Below are 18,420 nucleotides of genomic sequence, written 5' to 3' on the forward strand. Positions count from 1 at the left end.
TGTCATACTTTGGTTCAGATTGGTATGAATAATTGGTGCTATAGTAATTTACGATGCAATGCACCACATCAACACAAACAGGTTTTTGTGTAAATCTACAGAGCACCATGCGCAAGCTATGTGTATTATACTGTAATCATCTGTACATCAATACTTTTTGAAAAAATAAAAAAGGGAGTTTTGGGAGTGTGTTATACAAAGACTTGTCCATTTCATACAATGTAACTGCATGTAATGAGCGTATTTCATGAGAAGTCGAGACAAGCAGCAGCAACGGCATCTTCATTTGACATGTCTATCTCACTCGTGCCTGCAATTGGATAAAACAGTTTGTTTAGATTGTATAGCTTGGAAAAGCTAGCATAAAACAGAATCAACAGGTGATAACTTGACGTTTAGTTTACAGGTGGGTGTGCAGCAGTTTGAGTTGATAGACCAAACGGTACAGATTGACAGTGACCAAAAATGGATGCTTCATAAAATCAAATTCTTTAAAAGTCTAATTTACGATTTTTACGTAAAAAGTAGACTAATACTTCCGGCTTACGGTATATTCTACTACTAGACTAAATGAGGGAGCAACTCCAAATTGAAATAATTAGGGGTCTGCTATACATACCAACAACTGTCATTGCATAGAATTATGTTTTGCCTTGCATACATCTGTGTTCAATCTATTTTTCATATTGAAGCTAACTAGAAATACAATTATTACATATCAATTGTTTTATCCTAAACCTTTAAAACATTTACTAGTTAAGTTAATTGTGGTGCCCATATAATTTCCACTAGCGTAAAAAGGGTGTAAAAAACTTGAAGTGAAAGTCTGATTAAAAAACTTTTTTTCTCAGCAACTCCCATTTACAGTGTGTGATGATATGAACATCGAATTTTTGAATGCTATGGCTAACCTACCATATGATGGTGTGGTGAAAAGGTCAGCGGAGTCGTGCCCAAGATAATCCTTCTGGTGAGCGTCACGCACAGAATCGTAAGCGGGCTCTTCATGAAAGACAGGTACAGTCGTAGGTACAGTAGATACAGTGAAATCTTCTATTGCTGAGTCTTCCATGCCGACTGCCATGACAGTGTCTGGTATGACATGAGAAGTAGGCGATGGGGCCTGTGATATTATTGGTGATAGCTTTAAAGGATTTGCGATGGCCTCTGAATGACCTTGTTTAAGAGGACTCGATTCTGGTTTTATGGGAGAGTCTGTGTTGGGCTTTTCAGCCTTTGGTGAAGTGGGATCATCGAATCCAAATGGATCAGTTTTCTTACTGAGAGATTTCACGTCTAATGGATTGCTGCTATGGTCTGACTTTACGGAAATCTTTTTTTCAGTATTAAACGTTTGGCCTGCAAATGGGGTGAAAACCTACAAAACACAAATATCATTTTTATCCACTAGCTTTACTAACTTATTATTTGACAGCTTCAAGCCATTTAATTACAATATTTTCCTGTTCCAAAGCTTCCATTTTTACACTTCTTGTTACCAACTACATGTAAATGAATGGTTGTATCTCCTTGGCTATGACGAATTAGAACGAACTAATGTTATATAAGAGTACTTTATCATTCCTATCAGTGAGGGCAAAGCATAGAAAGCATTTGATGGTCGAGCCAGAGACATGCTTAAAATCTGAAATAGTAACACATCGATTAAATTAAAATAAAAAGTCACTTACAAGAATTTTACAATTTCATTAAAACTGCAAATTAAACAGTTTAAGATCATTTTAAACATTTTAAAATTTGTTTAATGGACATTGAATCTTAAATTAGCATTTGATAACCAAACGAATTTCATCAAGTGTGACACTGATACCTTGCACTGCAACATGCAGCATATAAAGCTGTGTTTCGCTGTCAAGAGCTAAACCAATGGGTATATGTATGAACTGCGTATGAGTTTGCTACCATAAACTAATTGATCCTGCATTGACTAAACTGAATTTAGCCTTTGGACAGTAATGAAGCAGTGAGAGAAAAAGATCAAGTGCGTGTACATAACATATGAATGGATCCCAGTCTACACTTACAGGATTTTCTCCCATGAGATTTTTATCCTCCGACTCATCAACTTCTTGGGGGACTTTAGCAGTCTGTCTGGCTACCAGATCATATTTGTCAAGAACTCTTTGATGGTAGGCCTGTCTCTTGGCAAGTAGCACTTGCCTCTCCCTTTCGAGCTAAACAGGTAGTAACACTGGCTAGGTCAATATTATAGCTGCCAACTCACCAGAGAACAAGTTAATAAGTCATTAAATCAATTTTTAATTATAACAGAAAATCAAAAACTAGATTGAGGAGCTCGAGTTCTTTCAATTATTGTACAGGAAGTAAATTGGTCATTTTTAATTTAATTCATAAAAAATTTAGTCGTGGTGTAAAAATGTGCGCTTCGAGTTGAAGGATATGGCTACTTGGAATGCTATGACTCAAAGCAACACATGCAGATTTGTAGTTTTCTAATTTAGACACGTCCCGCCTTTTTTTAATCTTCCTTTATGACTTATCATCTCCATATGCTGGAGTTGTCGGACCACCATGATCTCCGCTCTTTCTGAATAGTGCAACTTGTCAGGAAGCTTTTATGTAAGTGCCAGAATTATGGGCACTAGCATAGAGCACCAAATGCAATGCTTTCACACTAGGTGATTATCATAAGAAAGAATTCTAAAAAGCATCATGAATTAGTTAGTTACCACTGACAGGAGTTATTAGCACTGCACTAAAAAAAGCTTTATTAACTAGTTCCAACATACCCGGCTTGGACATAAACATTGTACTAAGAGAAGTCAAGACAAGCATTGCTGATGAACTCGCCAATAAAAATGCTAGTGATTCAAGAAAATACCATTTACGTTTTCAAGGATAGACAACTCCTTTGAATAACTGATAAATTTATTATTTTGATTACCCAAAGGTAGAATTCGCTAGAAACTTTGAGCTGGCTCATCTTTCTATGAGCCAGTTCAGAGGCTATAGCAGAGTTATGGTGAGCATTAATTTTTATAAATAAAAACTGATATATCGCATTGCATGGGGTTAATCTCTGGCAGTACCAATATATGTGTGGCTGAAATTAGAAGTTGAATACGTGTGATAGTAGTTGAATACATGTGATAGGAGTTGAATACATGTGATAGGAGTTGAATACGTGTGATAGGAGTTGAATACATGTGATAGTAGTTGAATACATGTGATAGTAGTTGAATACGTGTGATAGGAGTTGAATACATGTGATAGGAGTTAAATACATGTGATAGGAGTTGAATACGTGTGATAGGAGTTGAATACATGTGATAGTAGTTGAATACATGTGATATGAGTTGAATACATGTGATAGGAGTTGAATACATGTGATAGGAGTTGAAGACATGTGATAGGAGTTGAATACATGTGATAGGAGTTGAATACTTGTGATAGTAGTTGAATACGTGTGATAGTAGTTGAATACATGTGATAGGAGTTGAATACATGTGATATGAGTTGAATATATGTGATAGGAGTTGAATACTTGTGATAGTAGTTGAATACATGTGATAGGAGTTGAATACATGTGATATGAGTTGAATACATGTGATAGGAGTTGAAGACATGTGATAGTAGTTGAATACATGTGATAGGAGTTAAATACATGTGATATGAGTTGAATACATGTGATAGAAGTTGAATATATGTGATAGGAGTTGAATACATGTGATATGAGTTGAATACGTGTGATAGGAGTTGAATACATGTGATAGTAGTTGAATACGTGTGATAGTAGTTGAATACGTGTGATAGGAGTTGAATACATGTGATAGGAGTTAAATACATGTGATAGGAGTTGAATACGTGTGATAGGAGTTGAATATATGTGATAGGAGTTGAATACATGTGATATGAGTTGAATATATGTGATAGGAGTTGAATACATGTGATAGGAGTTGAATACATGTGATAGGAGTTGAAGACATGTGATAGTAGTTGAATACGTGTGATAGTAGTTGAATACATGTGATAGGAGTTGAATACATGTGATATGAGTTGAATACATGTGATAGGAGTTGAATACATGTTATAGTAGTTGAATATATGTGATAGGAGTTGAATACGTGTGATAGGAGTTGAATACGTGTGATAGTAGTTGAATACGTGTGATAGGAGTTGAATACATGTGATAGGAGTTGAATACATGTGATAGGCGTTGAATACATGTGATAGGAGTTGAATACATGTGATAGGAGTTAAATACATGTGATATGAGTTGAAGACATGTGATAGTAGTTGAATACTTGTGATAGTAGTTGAATACATGTGATAGGAGTTGAATACATGTGATATGAGTTGAATACATGTGATAGGAGTTGAATACGTGTGATAGTAGTTGAATATATGTGATAGGAGTTGAATACGTGTGATAGGAGTTGAATACATGTGATAGTAGTTGAATACGCGTGATAGGAGTTGAATACGTGTGATAGTAGTTGAATACATGTGATATGAGTTGAATACATGTGATATGAGTTGAATACATGTTATAGTAGTTGAATATATGTGATAGGAGTTGAATACGTGTGATAGGAGTTGAATACGTGTGATAGTAGTTGAATACGTGTGATAGTAGTTGAATATATGTGATAGGAGTTGAATACATGTGATATGAGTTGAATACATGTGATATGAGTTGAATACATGTTATAGTAGTTGAATATATGTGATAGGAGTTGAATACATGTGATAGGAGTTGAATACATGTGATAGGAGTTGAAGACATGTGATAGTAGTTGAATACTTGTGATAGTAGTTGAATACATGTGATAGGAGTTGAATACATGTGATATGAGTTGAATACATGTGATAGGAGTTGAATACATGTTATAGTAGTTGAATATATGTGATAGGAGTTGAATACATGTGATAGTAGTTGAATACATGTGATTTGAGTTGAATATATGTGATAGGAGTTGAATACATGTGATAGTAGTTGAATACATGTGATAGGAGTTGAATACATGTGATATGAGTTGAATATATGTGATAGGAGTTGAATACATGTGATAGGAGTTGAATACATGTGATAGGAGTTGAATACATGTGATAGGAGTTGAATACATGTGATAGTAGTTGAATACATGTGATAGGAGTTGAATACATGTTATAGTAGTTAAATACATGTGATATGAGTTGAATACATGTGATAGTAGTTGAATACGTGTGATAGGCGTTGAATACATGAGATTTGAGTTGAATACATGTGATTTGAGTTGAATACATGTGATTTGAGTTGAATACATGTGATAGTAGTTGGATACATGTGATAAGATTTGAATACATGTGATAAGATTTGAATACATGTGATAGGAGTTAAATACATGTGATAGGAGTTGAATACATGTGATAGGGTTGCATTGGTGCGATAGCAATTGAACTGATTTAGACACCACTATCAAGGATCAAGTCACTAATCTAAAACCTCAGCAAACCAAAACACCTCTAAAAGATGAGCAGCTCATAAAGTGATAATCTTTGATGTACAATATAGAACCTGAACACTAGCAAATCCGAAACTTGACCAAGCGAGGAGAATAGTCATTAATCCTACTCGAGCTCTAGAATTACTCGTTACATTAGAGAATGTGTACATAGTCTCAATCTCCAATACCTTTTTCCTATCTTTCTCTAGTTTAGATTTGATACTTTCCAGGTAGTTCAACTTTACTGCCAGTTTCTTAGTCTGTTTGTTGACTAAAAGAGCAATTCCAGCCTTGATCTTCAGTTCATCATGTTGAGCCAATTCCTACAAACAAACCTAACCTCTACAAAACCTTCTTTCGTACAAACTATTAACATTCTGAAACAAATGACACTGACATCACCTGCACACTTTGTCAACTGCAAACTTCAGAGGACAGTATACAGACAGGTTGTTTTACGATTTTCATGCAGATCAAGTGGCTATGATCCAGTTCTTATGCTACTATTAAGGGAAAAGGAGATATATATCTGGAAAGGCTGCATGTTTTAAAAAAGCAGAATCAAGGTGTTGATTTAAAATAGCTACTGAGCTGTTGACTAAATTTGCATCTATGACTTGAAGAAGTTTCCATCTACAATTTAACTTCTATGATTATGTTCGACAGAAGAGAAATCTTTTACAATGAAATTCCCAAAAAAGTTTAAAAACAAATTGTTTAAGATTAATGTTATCAAGCAATCGAAGAGATATCTAGCCTGACATACCAAAGCCTTAGCTGCTGCCACCTCCAATGCTTTATTAAGGGCTCGTTTGATGACCCGTCTATCTGAGTAGGAATAGCTGGTCCAGTCTTCAGAATCCTCAGTCGGCTCTGAGCTTGTAGGTTGGGGTGTTTCAGGTGCTGTCTCCTCCCCCATGGCAGCTTTAATATCTCTTAAATGACGCTCTACTATTTTGTCTGGAGTGCTTTCATTGTAATCCTTGAGATGGGAGAAAACCTCTAGAGAGAAGAAAGTACCTAGTTTGAACCTGAGTTGAGAGTCATATGTAAGAGCTCCTAGAGCCATGCAGAGATCAAAGCCTTTGAGAGACTGTTGCACGCAAATTTTGTCTGTCGATATTTATCCATTTATACACAATTGCCGCTGTATTAGATAGTTTCCTGCATTCTAATAAAACGAGCAGCAATAGCCATACATGAGGTATTACACAAATATCGGTGAAAAATGGGCAGGGTGAGACTTTTTATTAGTGTAACTAGAGGGAAACTTTGATAATGATAAACTGACTATTCCTTGACTTTTGGTGAGTTAACCAATACTGCTAACAGCAGAGCTTGCAACATATATAAATAGGCTACGAAATATAAATATATATAAATATGTGTGAAACATAGCTGTTTGCAAAAAGTACAAATATATAGTTCTAAAAGATAACCAAGCAGCCAGACTGCTCATAAAAATCTTGTAAAAGAGCAGCTTTAGCTGAATGTCCATCGAGTATCAGACTCTATTTCACATCTTAAGCGCACATAGATACGCAGGTCGAAGTGTTTCTACTCTAAGTCATGTTTAAATGTCAGTTTTAGTAAGGAGACAAGACCCCAGCCTAGATAAGTGAAATCAAAGGGCATATCAAATCTCTACTATAATAGGAACTGTGTCCGTCCATTCGTCTGTCTGTACGAAGTCGCGCTTAAAGATCAGGAAAAAAGATTGCTTTAAACGGGATTTGAACTCACGACATTAGGCATGACGCTACCAATGTGCACCAATCAACCACCTAACTGTATTTTCAAATAATCGTGCAGTTAGTTATTATATTTGACAATTTCTCATGGCGCACAAGACTGCCAGGGTGGTAGTAAAAATAAAAACAAGATAGTCAAGCTAGTTGCATCTACTAAAACAGAAGTCTTGGCTTTTCCCAAAAAGTACAGAATATAGAACATGTATGCCAATACATGTCAAAAATAATGAGTTCGCAGTGATAAATGTCCTTACAACTAAACAGTTTATATCTGACAGTTGAATATACGCCTTACCCATAACAGCCTTTGCTGCCGACGCTGCCACCTGTGGACTAACTACACTTGCCAAGAATGTCATCGTATACATGACTGGATTGCAGCTTAGACCAAAAGGGATGACGTTGCCATCATAGGAGAGAGCGGAATCCTGATCACTAAACTTCTCCTCAATAGGCAGCCGGAGAAAATAGAGGAGACACTCATCCTGGTTACGAGAGCCGACGTGCTCACCAATCTGTGACCATAAGAAATCATGTGTAGACAGTCAGACTTTCATGTTAACATAATTGCATCTGTATTGCATGTGGCCAGACAATGCTAGAAGTATAGAGCTGCTAGGTGAATGCCCGGGGTTGCATGGGTAATAAGATAATTACTGGTGAATTTAAGTAACATAAGCTAGTAACTTAAGCTAGTCTAAATATTTACTATAATAAAAGCTGTGTCTAAAGCCAGCATAATAATCGTTACGTGTAGCGATCTCAATGACTTGTAATGATCTTGATTTTCTAGCGTGCTAGTAATAACCAATAGTATTTTCACAAGCGCTTTAGGCGTGCGTATTGTGACTGATGTAAAGACTATGTCCACAATTATTCCAAGATACAGTGGTGAAGTCTCTTGGCCTAGTGGTTAAGCACGCATGTCTGCAGACATGGAGGTTGTGAGTTCAAATCCACTGTGAAGCAGGTTGTTCATTTCTAAAACTTTACAGCTATAATTGGACACACGAATGATAAATTGACATTTATATAGATTGTCAGCTAATGATATGATCAATATGTAGATGTTTCACTCGTATCAGCTATGATGTCTGTTGACTAACTCTGTAGGGTCAGGTAGATCAAAACTACTCCATATAATGTATATTGCAATCCATCCCACTTCCTGGTTTCAACTATAGCTAGTTTTTAGCAATTTTTCTTTGTACATGTATAGGTCTATCAATATGCTGCGAGTCTGCCTCAAGAATGAATAGGGGAAAACAGTCTATTGATCAAGTCTCCGAGCAACAAGCTCGTTGATGTCAATAAAAAATAGAATTTCCATGTACATGTAAAATAGCTCGAGATAGCTTTAGGACTATGAAATGGAATTTGACCATCCCTCATTCATCGACAGAACATCATCAATTCACGCTTTCTATCATATTGCTATCCTGACACACAATGGCACAAGAATATTTAGCATTGACTTTGCCTCTTTGATTCTCGTCCCAATCATGCTTCATCTCACAAATTTCAGTATTGTATCCTCAATTAGGCCGCATGTACAAAGATATGTGCATGTACTTCAATGTTTAGTAATTGGAAAATTTTTGAAAGTAGTGTAAAGGTTAAAATTATAGATCATACTTAAGTTGCTTTCTATAGCTTACATTTAATGATAAGCAAATAGCAAATGAATTGACTTATTTGTGAGCAGAGGCTAAAGAGGATATACTGACATGGTGTGAAATGGACATTGTAATATCTTGAGACACGATCGTAATGCGTTTCGAAACCTAGCTCGTATGTCAACTCACTTGTATATCAAATCAGATTATCTTATATAAAATAACTAAATAAAAATTAATCCATTTCCATCCAGGATATCACAAGGAAAAACTTCTTATTAATTATACTAATTTACTACCTACACTCACAAAGTAATAAATACCTATCTATTAGTCATGATCTGCAATGAACTAACATCATGCATAGTACTGTGTGGAGTTCTTATCTTCAAGACAGGTGGTGGCTAACGGAGGTGTGAGAGAGATTTGACAGCAACACATCTGGTGCACTACACTATTGTGACATTACGTAAGATAATTTTAAAATGAACTAAAGTGAATGTAGCATACCATCCAACACTAAAATAAGTTTCAATTTTACGTTACGCAGAAACTCGATGCTAATTTTGCGTCCATTTATTACTTTTCCTCTTCTGGCTCAGCTCTTTTCGCCACACTTTTATCTTCACTTTCATCGTCACTTTCCGCTGGCCTTTTTACAACTTTCAAACTGATCCGACGAAAAAGACAAAGATACTTTTTCAGATCAATGCTGTTCTCGTGAGCAGCCTTTCACATACTTGGTCAACTAGCGGTTGTATTGAAAACCGTCTCGTATGCTCGTATCTCAAATTTGGTTCGTATCTCAAGACAAAAATTTGCTTGAAATTTCCCCGTATCTCAAATTGCTCACATGTCTCCTATTTCAAAGTATTACTGTATTATGTTCCTCCAATTAGATATAGTTGTACATATGCCATAGCGACAGTCATAGCTGGATAAATTTTAGTCCCATTAGCTAGACCTGTACGTACACAATAGAGAAGGTATATAACCCAAACCTACAAATAATGGAATCAGCTACTATACTAATACCTGTGATACTCAAATCTATTATAAAAAAGACAAGACAACATGTGAACAGCAAGACAGTAGCCTTCAATAAAAGTAGCTCTGTAACTGTCAGACTTCATGTCCTCATAGTCACGATAACTAGGCAGACCTTGTTCCAATCATCTGTGTATTTCTCAACACCCTCGAGGAGTCTTATGACCTCTTGATTGCTCCATTCCCTTGGATCTATCATCACTGACTGACTCTTGTCCATCTCCATGTCTAGTGGCTCAATTCCAACAGTTCCTAGTTCCTCCTCTATTAATTTCTCCTCCACTTCTAAGCGAAATATTACACGATTGTCACATTCCCACCAATTAAAATAGACATCAAAGAGCACGATCAGTAGTGATGTTACCTTATCATAATTCATATCCTGCAATATGCAGTCTATGCATGACTATATTTATGGTACACTTCAAAAACTCATAAAATCCCGAACCTTGAAGTCGATCCTAGACTTGATTATAGATTGGACTTTCATTCTAGATCTACCATGACCTAATTTTTATAGAGAAAATTTTATTCAAACTCCCTTTCTAAAATTTGAAAGGATGAAAACCTGTATTAACTATTTGCCACGGTTCAAAAGTAAATACTAGGACTATGGCATTGCTTTGCTCATTTTATTAGGACTATATGGACCAAGTGGGCGATTCACTTGAGTCCAGATCTTTGACTTAATTGGTCGAGTTATCTCAACTATTGTGAGAAGATTTTTAGCCTGATTATGTAGCCGGTCCTACAAGCATGTGTCTCTCATTTTATATTTAATATTAAGTATATTTATGCTAATAGAATTAACATAAATTGATATTAAATCAAAATTGATAAATTGAATAAATAATCAATTATTAAAATAGTTCCCATAGTCAAAATGGTGGCACCTAAAATCCCTAAGCAAGAACGTGGTAGAAATAAAAGAGTTCTGTAAGTTACTTGCAATAAAATCAAATATAGAATAACATATAATATATAACAACATATCATACTTACATTGTTATATAATATCATATCATATTTACACAGTTATATAATAACATATCATATTTACACAGCTATATAACAACATATCATATTTACACAGTTATATAATAACATATCGTATTTACACAGTTATATAATACCATATCGTATTTACACAGTTATATAATAACATATCATGTTTACACAGTTATATAATAAGATATCATATTTACACCGTTATATAATAACATATCATATTTACAAAGTTATATAACAACATATCATATTTACACAGCTATATAACAACATATCATATTTACACAGTTATATAATAACATATCATATTTACACAGTTATATAATAACATATCATATTTACACAGTTATATAATAACATCTCATATTTACACAGTTATATAATAAAATATCATATTCACACAGTTATATAATAATATCTCATATTTACAGTTATATAATAAAATATCATATTTACACAGCTATATAACAACATATCATATTTACACAGTTATATAATAACATATCATATTCACACAGTTATATAATAACATATCATATTGACACAGTTATATAATAACATATCATATTTACACAGTTATATAATAACATATCATATTCACACAGTTATATAATAACATATCATATTTACACAGTTATATAATAACATATCCTATTTACACAGTTATATAACATCATATCCTATTTACACAGTTATTGCGTTGAATTTAAAGCTAATACAGTAAGTCGTCAACTTACGACCCCATTTGGTTCCGACCGGCCATAAGACGAATTGGACGTAAGTCAATTCTGTATATTCTGTCTATTCTGATCTAAGTTAAATGAATTTAACTTACTAAAAAAATACTTGAAGGAAGTTTTAGTATGTATTTTAATAAACTTCAAACATTTAACTAAAATTTTATCATTTATCTGTTTGCGAATCCGTTTTCACCATAACGGATAACGCTGAATTCGCCATGGCGAGCAACGCATATCTCTTAATAACGTATATAATCAGCACACAAATCGCCAAATTTTAATTTCAAGAAAAGTTATTGTTGATATCATATGGCAGAAAAAATTCGCCCTAATGAAAAAGCTTAACGAAAATAATGAATGGCTTTTGCTACGCCTTGCACTGCCTGACCATTCCATGGACGTGGTCGTAAGGTCGGGTGGACGTATGTCGCATAGGTCATAAGTCGACAACTTACCGTAGTTGAATATGTGAAACCATTTACTGAGTACTGTATGTAATAACCCAATGTTATGAGTCTGGTTTACACTAATCTAGTTGAAATATGAAGCTAGGTAATCAGGAATATCAAGTTTCTCTTCCTAGTTATCTGCTGTCAGGTTACTTAGGTGACAAAATTCAGGAAATGAGATTTTTGTTATATTATGTGACCAGCCAATAAACCACCTAACAACAAACAGACTGATGTACTGCATTTTTAGAAACATCTAAAATCAAAACACAACTGTACTGAAGTTTATCTCATAGCCAACAGACATATTGCTAACCTATGGCAAATACCGTATTTATTTAAGTATAACGTACAAAATTGGCACCCATTTTCATTCAAAAATTAAGGGTGTGCATTATACAAGAGAGAATATGAGTAGTTGCACAGTTGGTGTCATTACCATTATAGTGGCTATAGTGTAATTATAGACACTATAATGGTAATTATAGCCACTATAATTACCATTATAGACACTATAATGGTAATTATAGTGGCTGTAATTATTATCAAAACAAAATACACCTAAAATTTTTTCGTAACAACTCTTCAAACGGTAATACTGCCAGAATTGGAAAAAATCATGATCTTTTTTAAATCAAAAAAATTGGATTTTTTGATTTAAATCAGTTTTTTTTATTTAAATCAGATTTTTTTGATTTAAATTGGATCGTTTTGAAAACATCAATTACCAGCTTTTTTTCATAACCACTAACATAATATTATTTTATTGAAGTGTGCCACATGAAAACATTAGCAACATAACAAAACAACTTTATATCACTTTAATTTATTAAAAATTGTTTTATTTTAATTTTGACCAAGTTGTGCAGTTCATATTCACAGTAGACCCTTTATAAGTACCATTTTTTGACATGGGAAAAAAAATTATCGAACATGATTTTTTAGGATGATTTAAATCATGATTACAATCAACGATTTAAATCATTTGATTTTAACTGAACCACCCTGAATACTACTCCTTACTTTGAATACATACATGTAGTTGAACCACCCTGAATACTACTCCTTACTTTGAATACATACATGCAGTTGAACCACCCTGAATACTACTCCTTACTTTGAATACATACATATAGTTGAACCACCCTGAATACTACTCCTTACTTTGAATACATAGTTGCTCAATAGCTATTCCACGTGGGCTTGTTTGTCCAAGTTTTCCTTGACCATTTTGCCAATAAACAGAAATATCTTTATTCGGCAATTTGCTTTACTAATCTGCCGTGCATCGTCAATAATTTTTTTGCCATAGACGCATGTCTTCATTGGTAGTTATTAGTTTCCATCCTTAATCACAGCCAAGAAATAGTGAAAAAATATTCATACCCACTTGTAGACAAAAATTAACTTTGTTTAGCAAGACTTAGTAAACAGGCGAGAGAGAATACAGTAGTCTAGACACACCTTGGGAATCTTGTGACGAATCTGTTTCCTCCATTCGGAAGCTAACACAATGCTCTCCTGAGCTCCTGTAGTGCATGGGTCGCTGAGGCTCTGCTGGGTGTGTACCGGAATCAGTTTCACTCAGAGTAAAAAAATGAGCATTTGTGTGAGGAAGGAGAAGTCTGGACGGCTTATGAATGTTTGTGATTGTAAGACCATAGTTGATGAGACCCCAATGTTCTAAGAATGCATGGACCCTACAAGAACAAGTGACTTGAATTATTGCCTATTCCTTTTGTATTCCAACTGACTTTTAAGTTGTATCAAACTTATATTTCACAATTTAATTATAAAAGAGGGATGGTTTGAGATTCTACAATTACTTTTTCATAGATAGATAGATAGATAGATAGATAAATAGATAGATAGGTAGATAGATAGGTAGATAGATAGGTAGATAAATAGATAGGTAGATAAATAGATAGTTAGATAAATAGATAGATAGAGAGATAGATAGACAGATAGGTAAATAGATAGATAGGCAGATAGATAGACAGATAGGTAGATAGATAAATAGATAGGTAGATAAATAGATAGAGGGATAGATAGACAGATAGATAGGTAAATAGATGGGTAAATAGATACACAGATAGATTGGTAGTTAGATCTATCTACCAATCTATCTGTCTATCTATTTACCCATCTATTTATCTATCTATTTATCTATCTACCTACCTATCTGTCTATCTATCTATTTATCTACCTATCTATCTATCTGTCTGTCTATCTATATATCTATCTATCTATCTGTCTGTCTATCTACCTATCTGTCTATCTATCTACCTATATATCTGTTTACCCGTCTATCTATTATCTATTATAATGTTAATTATAATTATTATCTATTATAATATTAATGTCCATAGATACATGGGTCGATAGATATTAACTTTATTATTATATTATTAAATATATAGATATTTAACATTATTAACTTTATTTACACCGGTTAATGCTCTTTAAATCAAATTAGAACATGAGACAAAAACAACACATAGTAAAGTAAATTATGTGTATTGAAAGAAAAAGCTTTTTTTGCATAACTCTGTTCTATAATGTGGATTGACAAGGAGTTGGTGTCTGGTATAAGGTGTACTGGTTTGTCTAGGGAAGTAGGAAAGTAATGGATGGTCAGGCAGTTTGGAGACACTATTTGAGTATTTTAGATAGCAAATATGTATCTAAAAGAGATTTAGCTCATCAGCAATAAGGACATTAAGACACTGGTCATAACTGTCCATAGAATCATACATGATTCATGTCAAACGAAAGTATAGATTTGCCTCCTTTAGTCTATCTTTCATGGAATTATGAGTTTAAATGCTGCCAAATGTGTATTTTTACCGCTGCCAACACTTTATACAAGTGTAAATAGAGAAAGTTAAAAAGATAAGGGATGTTTTCATATTTTCTAGAAAAGCTAAGGATAGGAGATTCTGCATATATTATATTTGTAATATTTAAAAAAGTTTAATAAAAACAAAAATTAAAGCAATATTATATTTTGCTAATTTTCATACTATTGTAATACAATATTGATCGTATTGAGGGACAACAGCATGCTATAGACATATAGTCCTTAGAAACATGAACCTAAACCATTGAGTGCTATAACAACACATTCATAGTTTTAGGAGTACCAAGATTTGTTTTTGTGACAAACATCAGGCTATCTTAAAACAAAGCTTTAGCTCTACAACATTGTTGGACCTACAAAATCAATGCAGTTATAATGCATTGTTCATTGCATTAAGTTCTTTTACTTGGTCGAGTAAATAATTAACACCAAAACTATAGTGACAATACTTCACATTTTGTCATCTACCTGCGTTACCACCAGCATAAATTTTTCCACCGAGGAACTCACTACTAATTAACATAAAGCTACCTGTTTACTGATCAATTTCAGAAAACAATTAGACTGACACGTATGACATAATATTATTCTACTACTGAACTAAATGAGGAAACAACTCCGAATTAAAAAGCTGCTATGCACACCAACTTCTGTCATTGCATAAAAGTAAGTTTCAATCCTTGTGTACTACTGTGTTTAACTTATTTGTATATATTATACTATATTATATATATTATAATATATATTATATAATATTTTATATATTATAATATATATATTATATTATACTGTGACCAAATCATCTACATTGACAATAACACCAAAGGCTGACCTGAAAACAGTGCAGAGGTCACCAGGTAGCTTCCTCCTACACTCAACGTTTGTTAGGTATTTTTGTGGGTTGGCCATGTACGTGTCTATGATGTAGTTCCTGTAGGAAACATAGCTGCAACGAGACATGTAAGGTTTTACGATGCACGTGTAAGTATAACTGAAAGATTTAAGCCCCATATGTCGCACATACACCAGGTTTAGGCATTTTAGATTACAGCAGTCAGATGCTGAGAGTGAACGTTATTTCTAAAGCAATTAGAGTGTCTTGACATCTTTAAATTATATAAATGGAAAATCCACCATGAGATATGGAAACCTGCTCATGAAGAAGCTCTCAACTGCGCATGAAGCTAATGTAGTGCTTGAGTTATTGAGCAGACGACTCTTGGGCTAGTATTCTGATTTTTGCTAATTACATGTAATCAAAAGTGCTTCACTCTACATATATGTAACAGCAATGTAGGTGGCGGTTATACTCTATGAGAGGACAACCTTGCACTTGAACTACACACGCCTATCACTTTATACTTAATTATTTTTAATTAATCAAATTGAAACTATACTAGTCCTGGTGGAAGGTTGTACTACGAACCAATTAGAAACTGAGTGCAGTGTGTTTACTGATTCATCATACTGAGAACTTCACCATAGCTACATGGATTTAGGTTATGATCAAAAAGTCATCTTCACTTTCACATTTTCTAAAATAATTTTATTGGAATTCAAAGCTTAAACAAGTTAAGTGATAAAATGCATTAGAGATATTAGACCTACATCTCAGGAGTCTTGGCTTTGTTCAAGTCATTGAAGAACTCTGGGAGAGCCGTCTTTTCAATGGAATGAATTGTAGAGCGACTAAACCAAGAGCACTTAGCTGGAACTATGGTGTGGGATGTGATCTGGTTTGGGTGCTCTGTCAGAGGCTGACAGAATTCTGCCAGCTCCTCTTCCAACTGTGAAAAATACAAGCTACCCGCTTATGGTGAAATGTAACACAGTCCAGCTAATTGAAGAATGCTAACTTAAAGTGGTCACACAGCAGTCAGACAATGTGACCTCTCGGTGTGAGAAGATATAAATGTCATCATCACTAGGTCATTGAATTGACTGAAACCCATCCATCTGCTGTAAACGTAACAACAGGCTCAGCAAGAACTACAAGGGTGATTGGAATATTACTGTATCATGCTATTAACCAATGCCACTAGAAAAGGTTAAAAAGGAAAAAAAACGCAGTTGTAAGCATGTAATACCTCACAAGAAGGCAGTTGTAACTATTTAATACCTCACAAGGCAGTTGTAACTATGTAATACCTCACAAGAGGCAGTTGTAACTATGTAATACTAATACCTAATAATGAGACAGTTTTACCTAGGTAATACCTAACAACAAGGCAGTTGTAGGTGTGTAATACCTCACAAGAAGGCAGTTGTAACTTTGTAATACCTCGCAAGAAGGCAGTTGTAACTATGTAATACCTCACAAGAAGGCAGTTGTAAGTATATGATACTTCACGAAAGGTAAGTGTGTAATAGTAATAATTGTTATAATTATCATGAAAAACTATTTATAATGTTATGTGCATTAAAAATTTAATTAACAAACCCGTTTTCGAGATTCAAGATCCATGCAGCCTGAGAACATAACGGGTCGGTAGTCATGATCCTTCTTGGTACTTGGTGCATTAGCTAAATTAACTTCAGTAATCTTTATGGCTGGTTCAGGTGGAGGCAAGACTGCTGTGATATCCAATTGGTGCTTAGCAGTCGGTGTTATCGTTGGGTCTTTGCTAGAGGTAGACTTGGAGGTTTTATAGGAAGAGCTACACAAATTCACAACACTGAGACTAATATCCTAAGAATGCTAATAGTAGACTTGTCATTCAAACATACATGTCTTGGAGTGAGAAACATGGAATGTGTCTTGTAGTAAGTAAAATGGTGCGACTTGGAGTAAGTAAATTTATGTGTCTTGCAGAAATTGAATGGTGTGAGCCTTGGAGTAAGTACAATGGTGTGTGTGTGTGCGTGCGCGTGTGTGTCTTGGAGTAAACGCTGGTTGCAAGATTACCATATGATCAAATGGCTGGCTAGCATGGCCACATTTACCTATTTAAAAGCAGCATGACAGCCAATAGAAACAGCTGGTAAAACTGTCTTAATGATTTAAAACTTGCCTAATTTATTGGATGTCCATATTATATGACGTTTGTTAGCGCATCACAGATATGAATAAGTAAATTAAAATCTAGTCAATAGGATTAAATCAAAATAACATATAGACCATACCTCTGCTTTAATTTCTTAGAGGGCCTTGAATTAGGATTTGGGCTTACAGATCGTTTTTGTTTTATCTTCACTTTTTTCCTTTCCTTTTTGTTCACAAGAGCAGTGAGTAGATGTTTGTCCATCTTGTAAATGTGTGCTCTTTTTCCTGCACATATATAGATATAAAAATATAACAATTTTAATCTTGATCTCGTGCACTTTATTGCAGAGTATTAAAGAAGTAACTAAAGAGATGCCTAGGGTAGCAGTAGTTCATCTGTCCATAAGACTGACTAACATATTGAATTACGAGCTTATTATTCAGAGCAAGTGTTCTGACTATTATCTAGCAACTTATAAAAATGATCCATAAAAATAG

General features: G+C 34.2%; 1 protein-coding gene across 1 annotated transcript; it reads right to left on the minus strand.

Moving 5' to 3' along the window:
* Positions 1-173: 173 nt before the first annotated feature.
* LOC137393424 (SWI/SNF complex subunit SMARCC2-like) lies at positions 174-18,202 on the minus strand. Its single transcript, XM_068079972.1, has 12 exons — positions 18,063-18,202; positions 17,380-17,596; positions 16,548-16,726; positions 15,772-15,885; positions 13,544-13,779; positions 9,998-10,167; positions 7,515-7,734; positions 6,235-6,470; positions 5,657-5,791; positions 2,046-2,195; positions 916-1,378; positions 174-310 (listed from the first exon to the last, which is right to left on the minus strand). Exons 1-12 carry the CDS (start codon positions 18,182-18,184, stop codon positions 246-248), a joined length of 2,307 nt encoding a protein of 768 aa, XP_067936073.1. The 5' UTR covers positions 18,185-18,202; the 3' UTR covers positions 174-245.
* Between the last annotated feature and the right edge of the window lie 218 nt (positions 18,203-18,420).

The sequence above is a fragment of the Watersipora subatra genome, chromosome 4 (genome assembly GCF_963576615.1).
Source record: "Watersipora subatra chromosome 4, tzWatSuba1.1, whole genome shotgun sequence".
NCBI classification, from domain to species: Eukaryota; Metazoa; Bryozoa; class Gymnolaemata; order Cheilostomatida; family Watersiporidae; genus Watersipora; species Watersipora subatra.

What these genes read in the sequence shown, in the direction of transcription:
- LOC137393424 (XM_068079972.1), bottom strand. Translation starts at nt 18,184, where the DNA reads ATGGACAAACATCTACTCACTGCTCTTGTGAACAAAAAGGAAAGGAAA. An exon ending in ATCTTGAATCTCGAAAACGG is followed by an intron (nt 16,727 to 17,379) that starts GTTTGTTAATTA and finishes TATTTTTCACAG; the next exon opens with TTGGAAGAGGAGCTGGCAGA. An exon ending in ACACAGATGATTGGAACAAG is followed by an intron (nt 7,735 to 9,997) that starts GTCTGCCTAGTT and finishes TTATGGTCACAG; the next exon opens with ATTGGTGAGCACGTCGGCTC.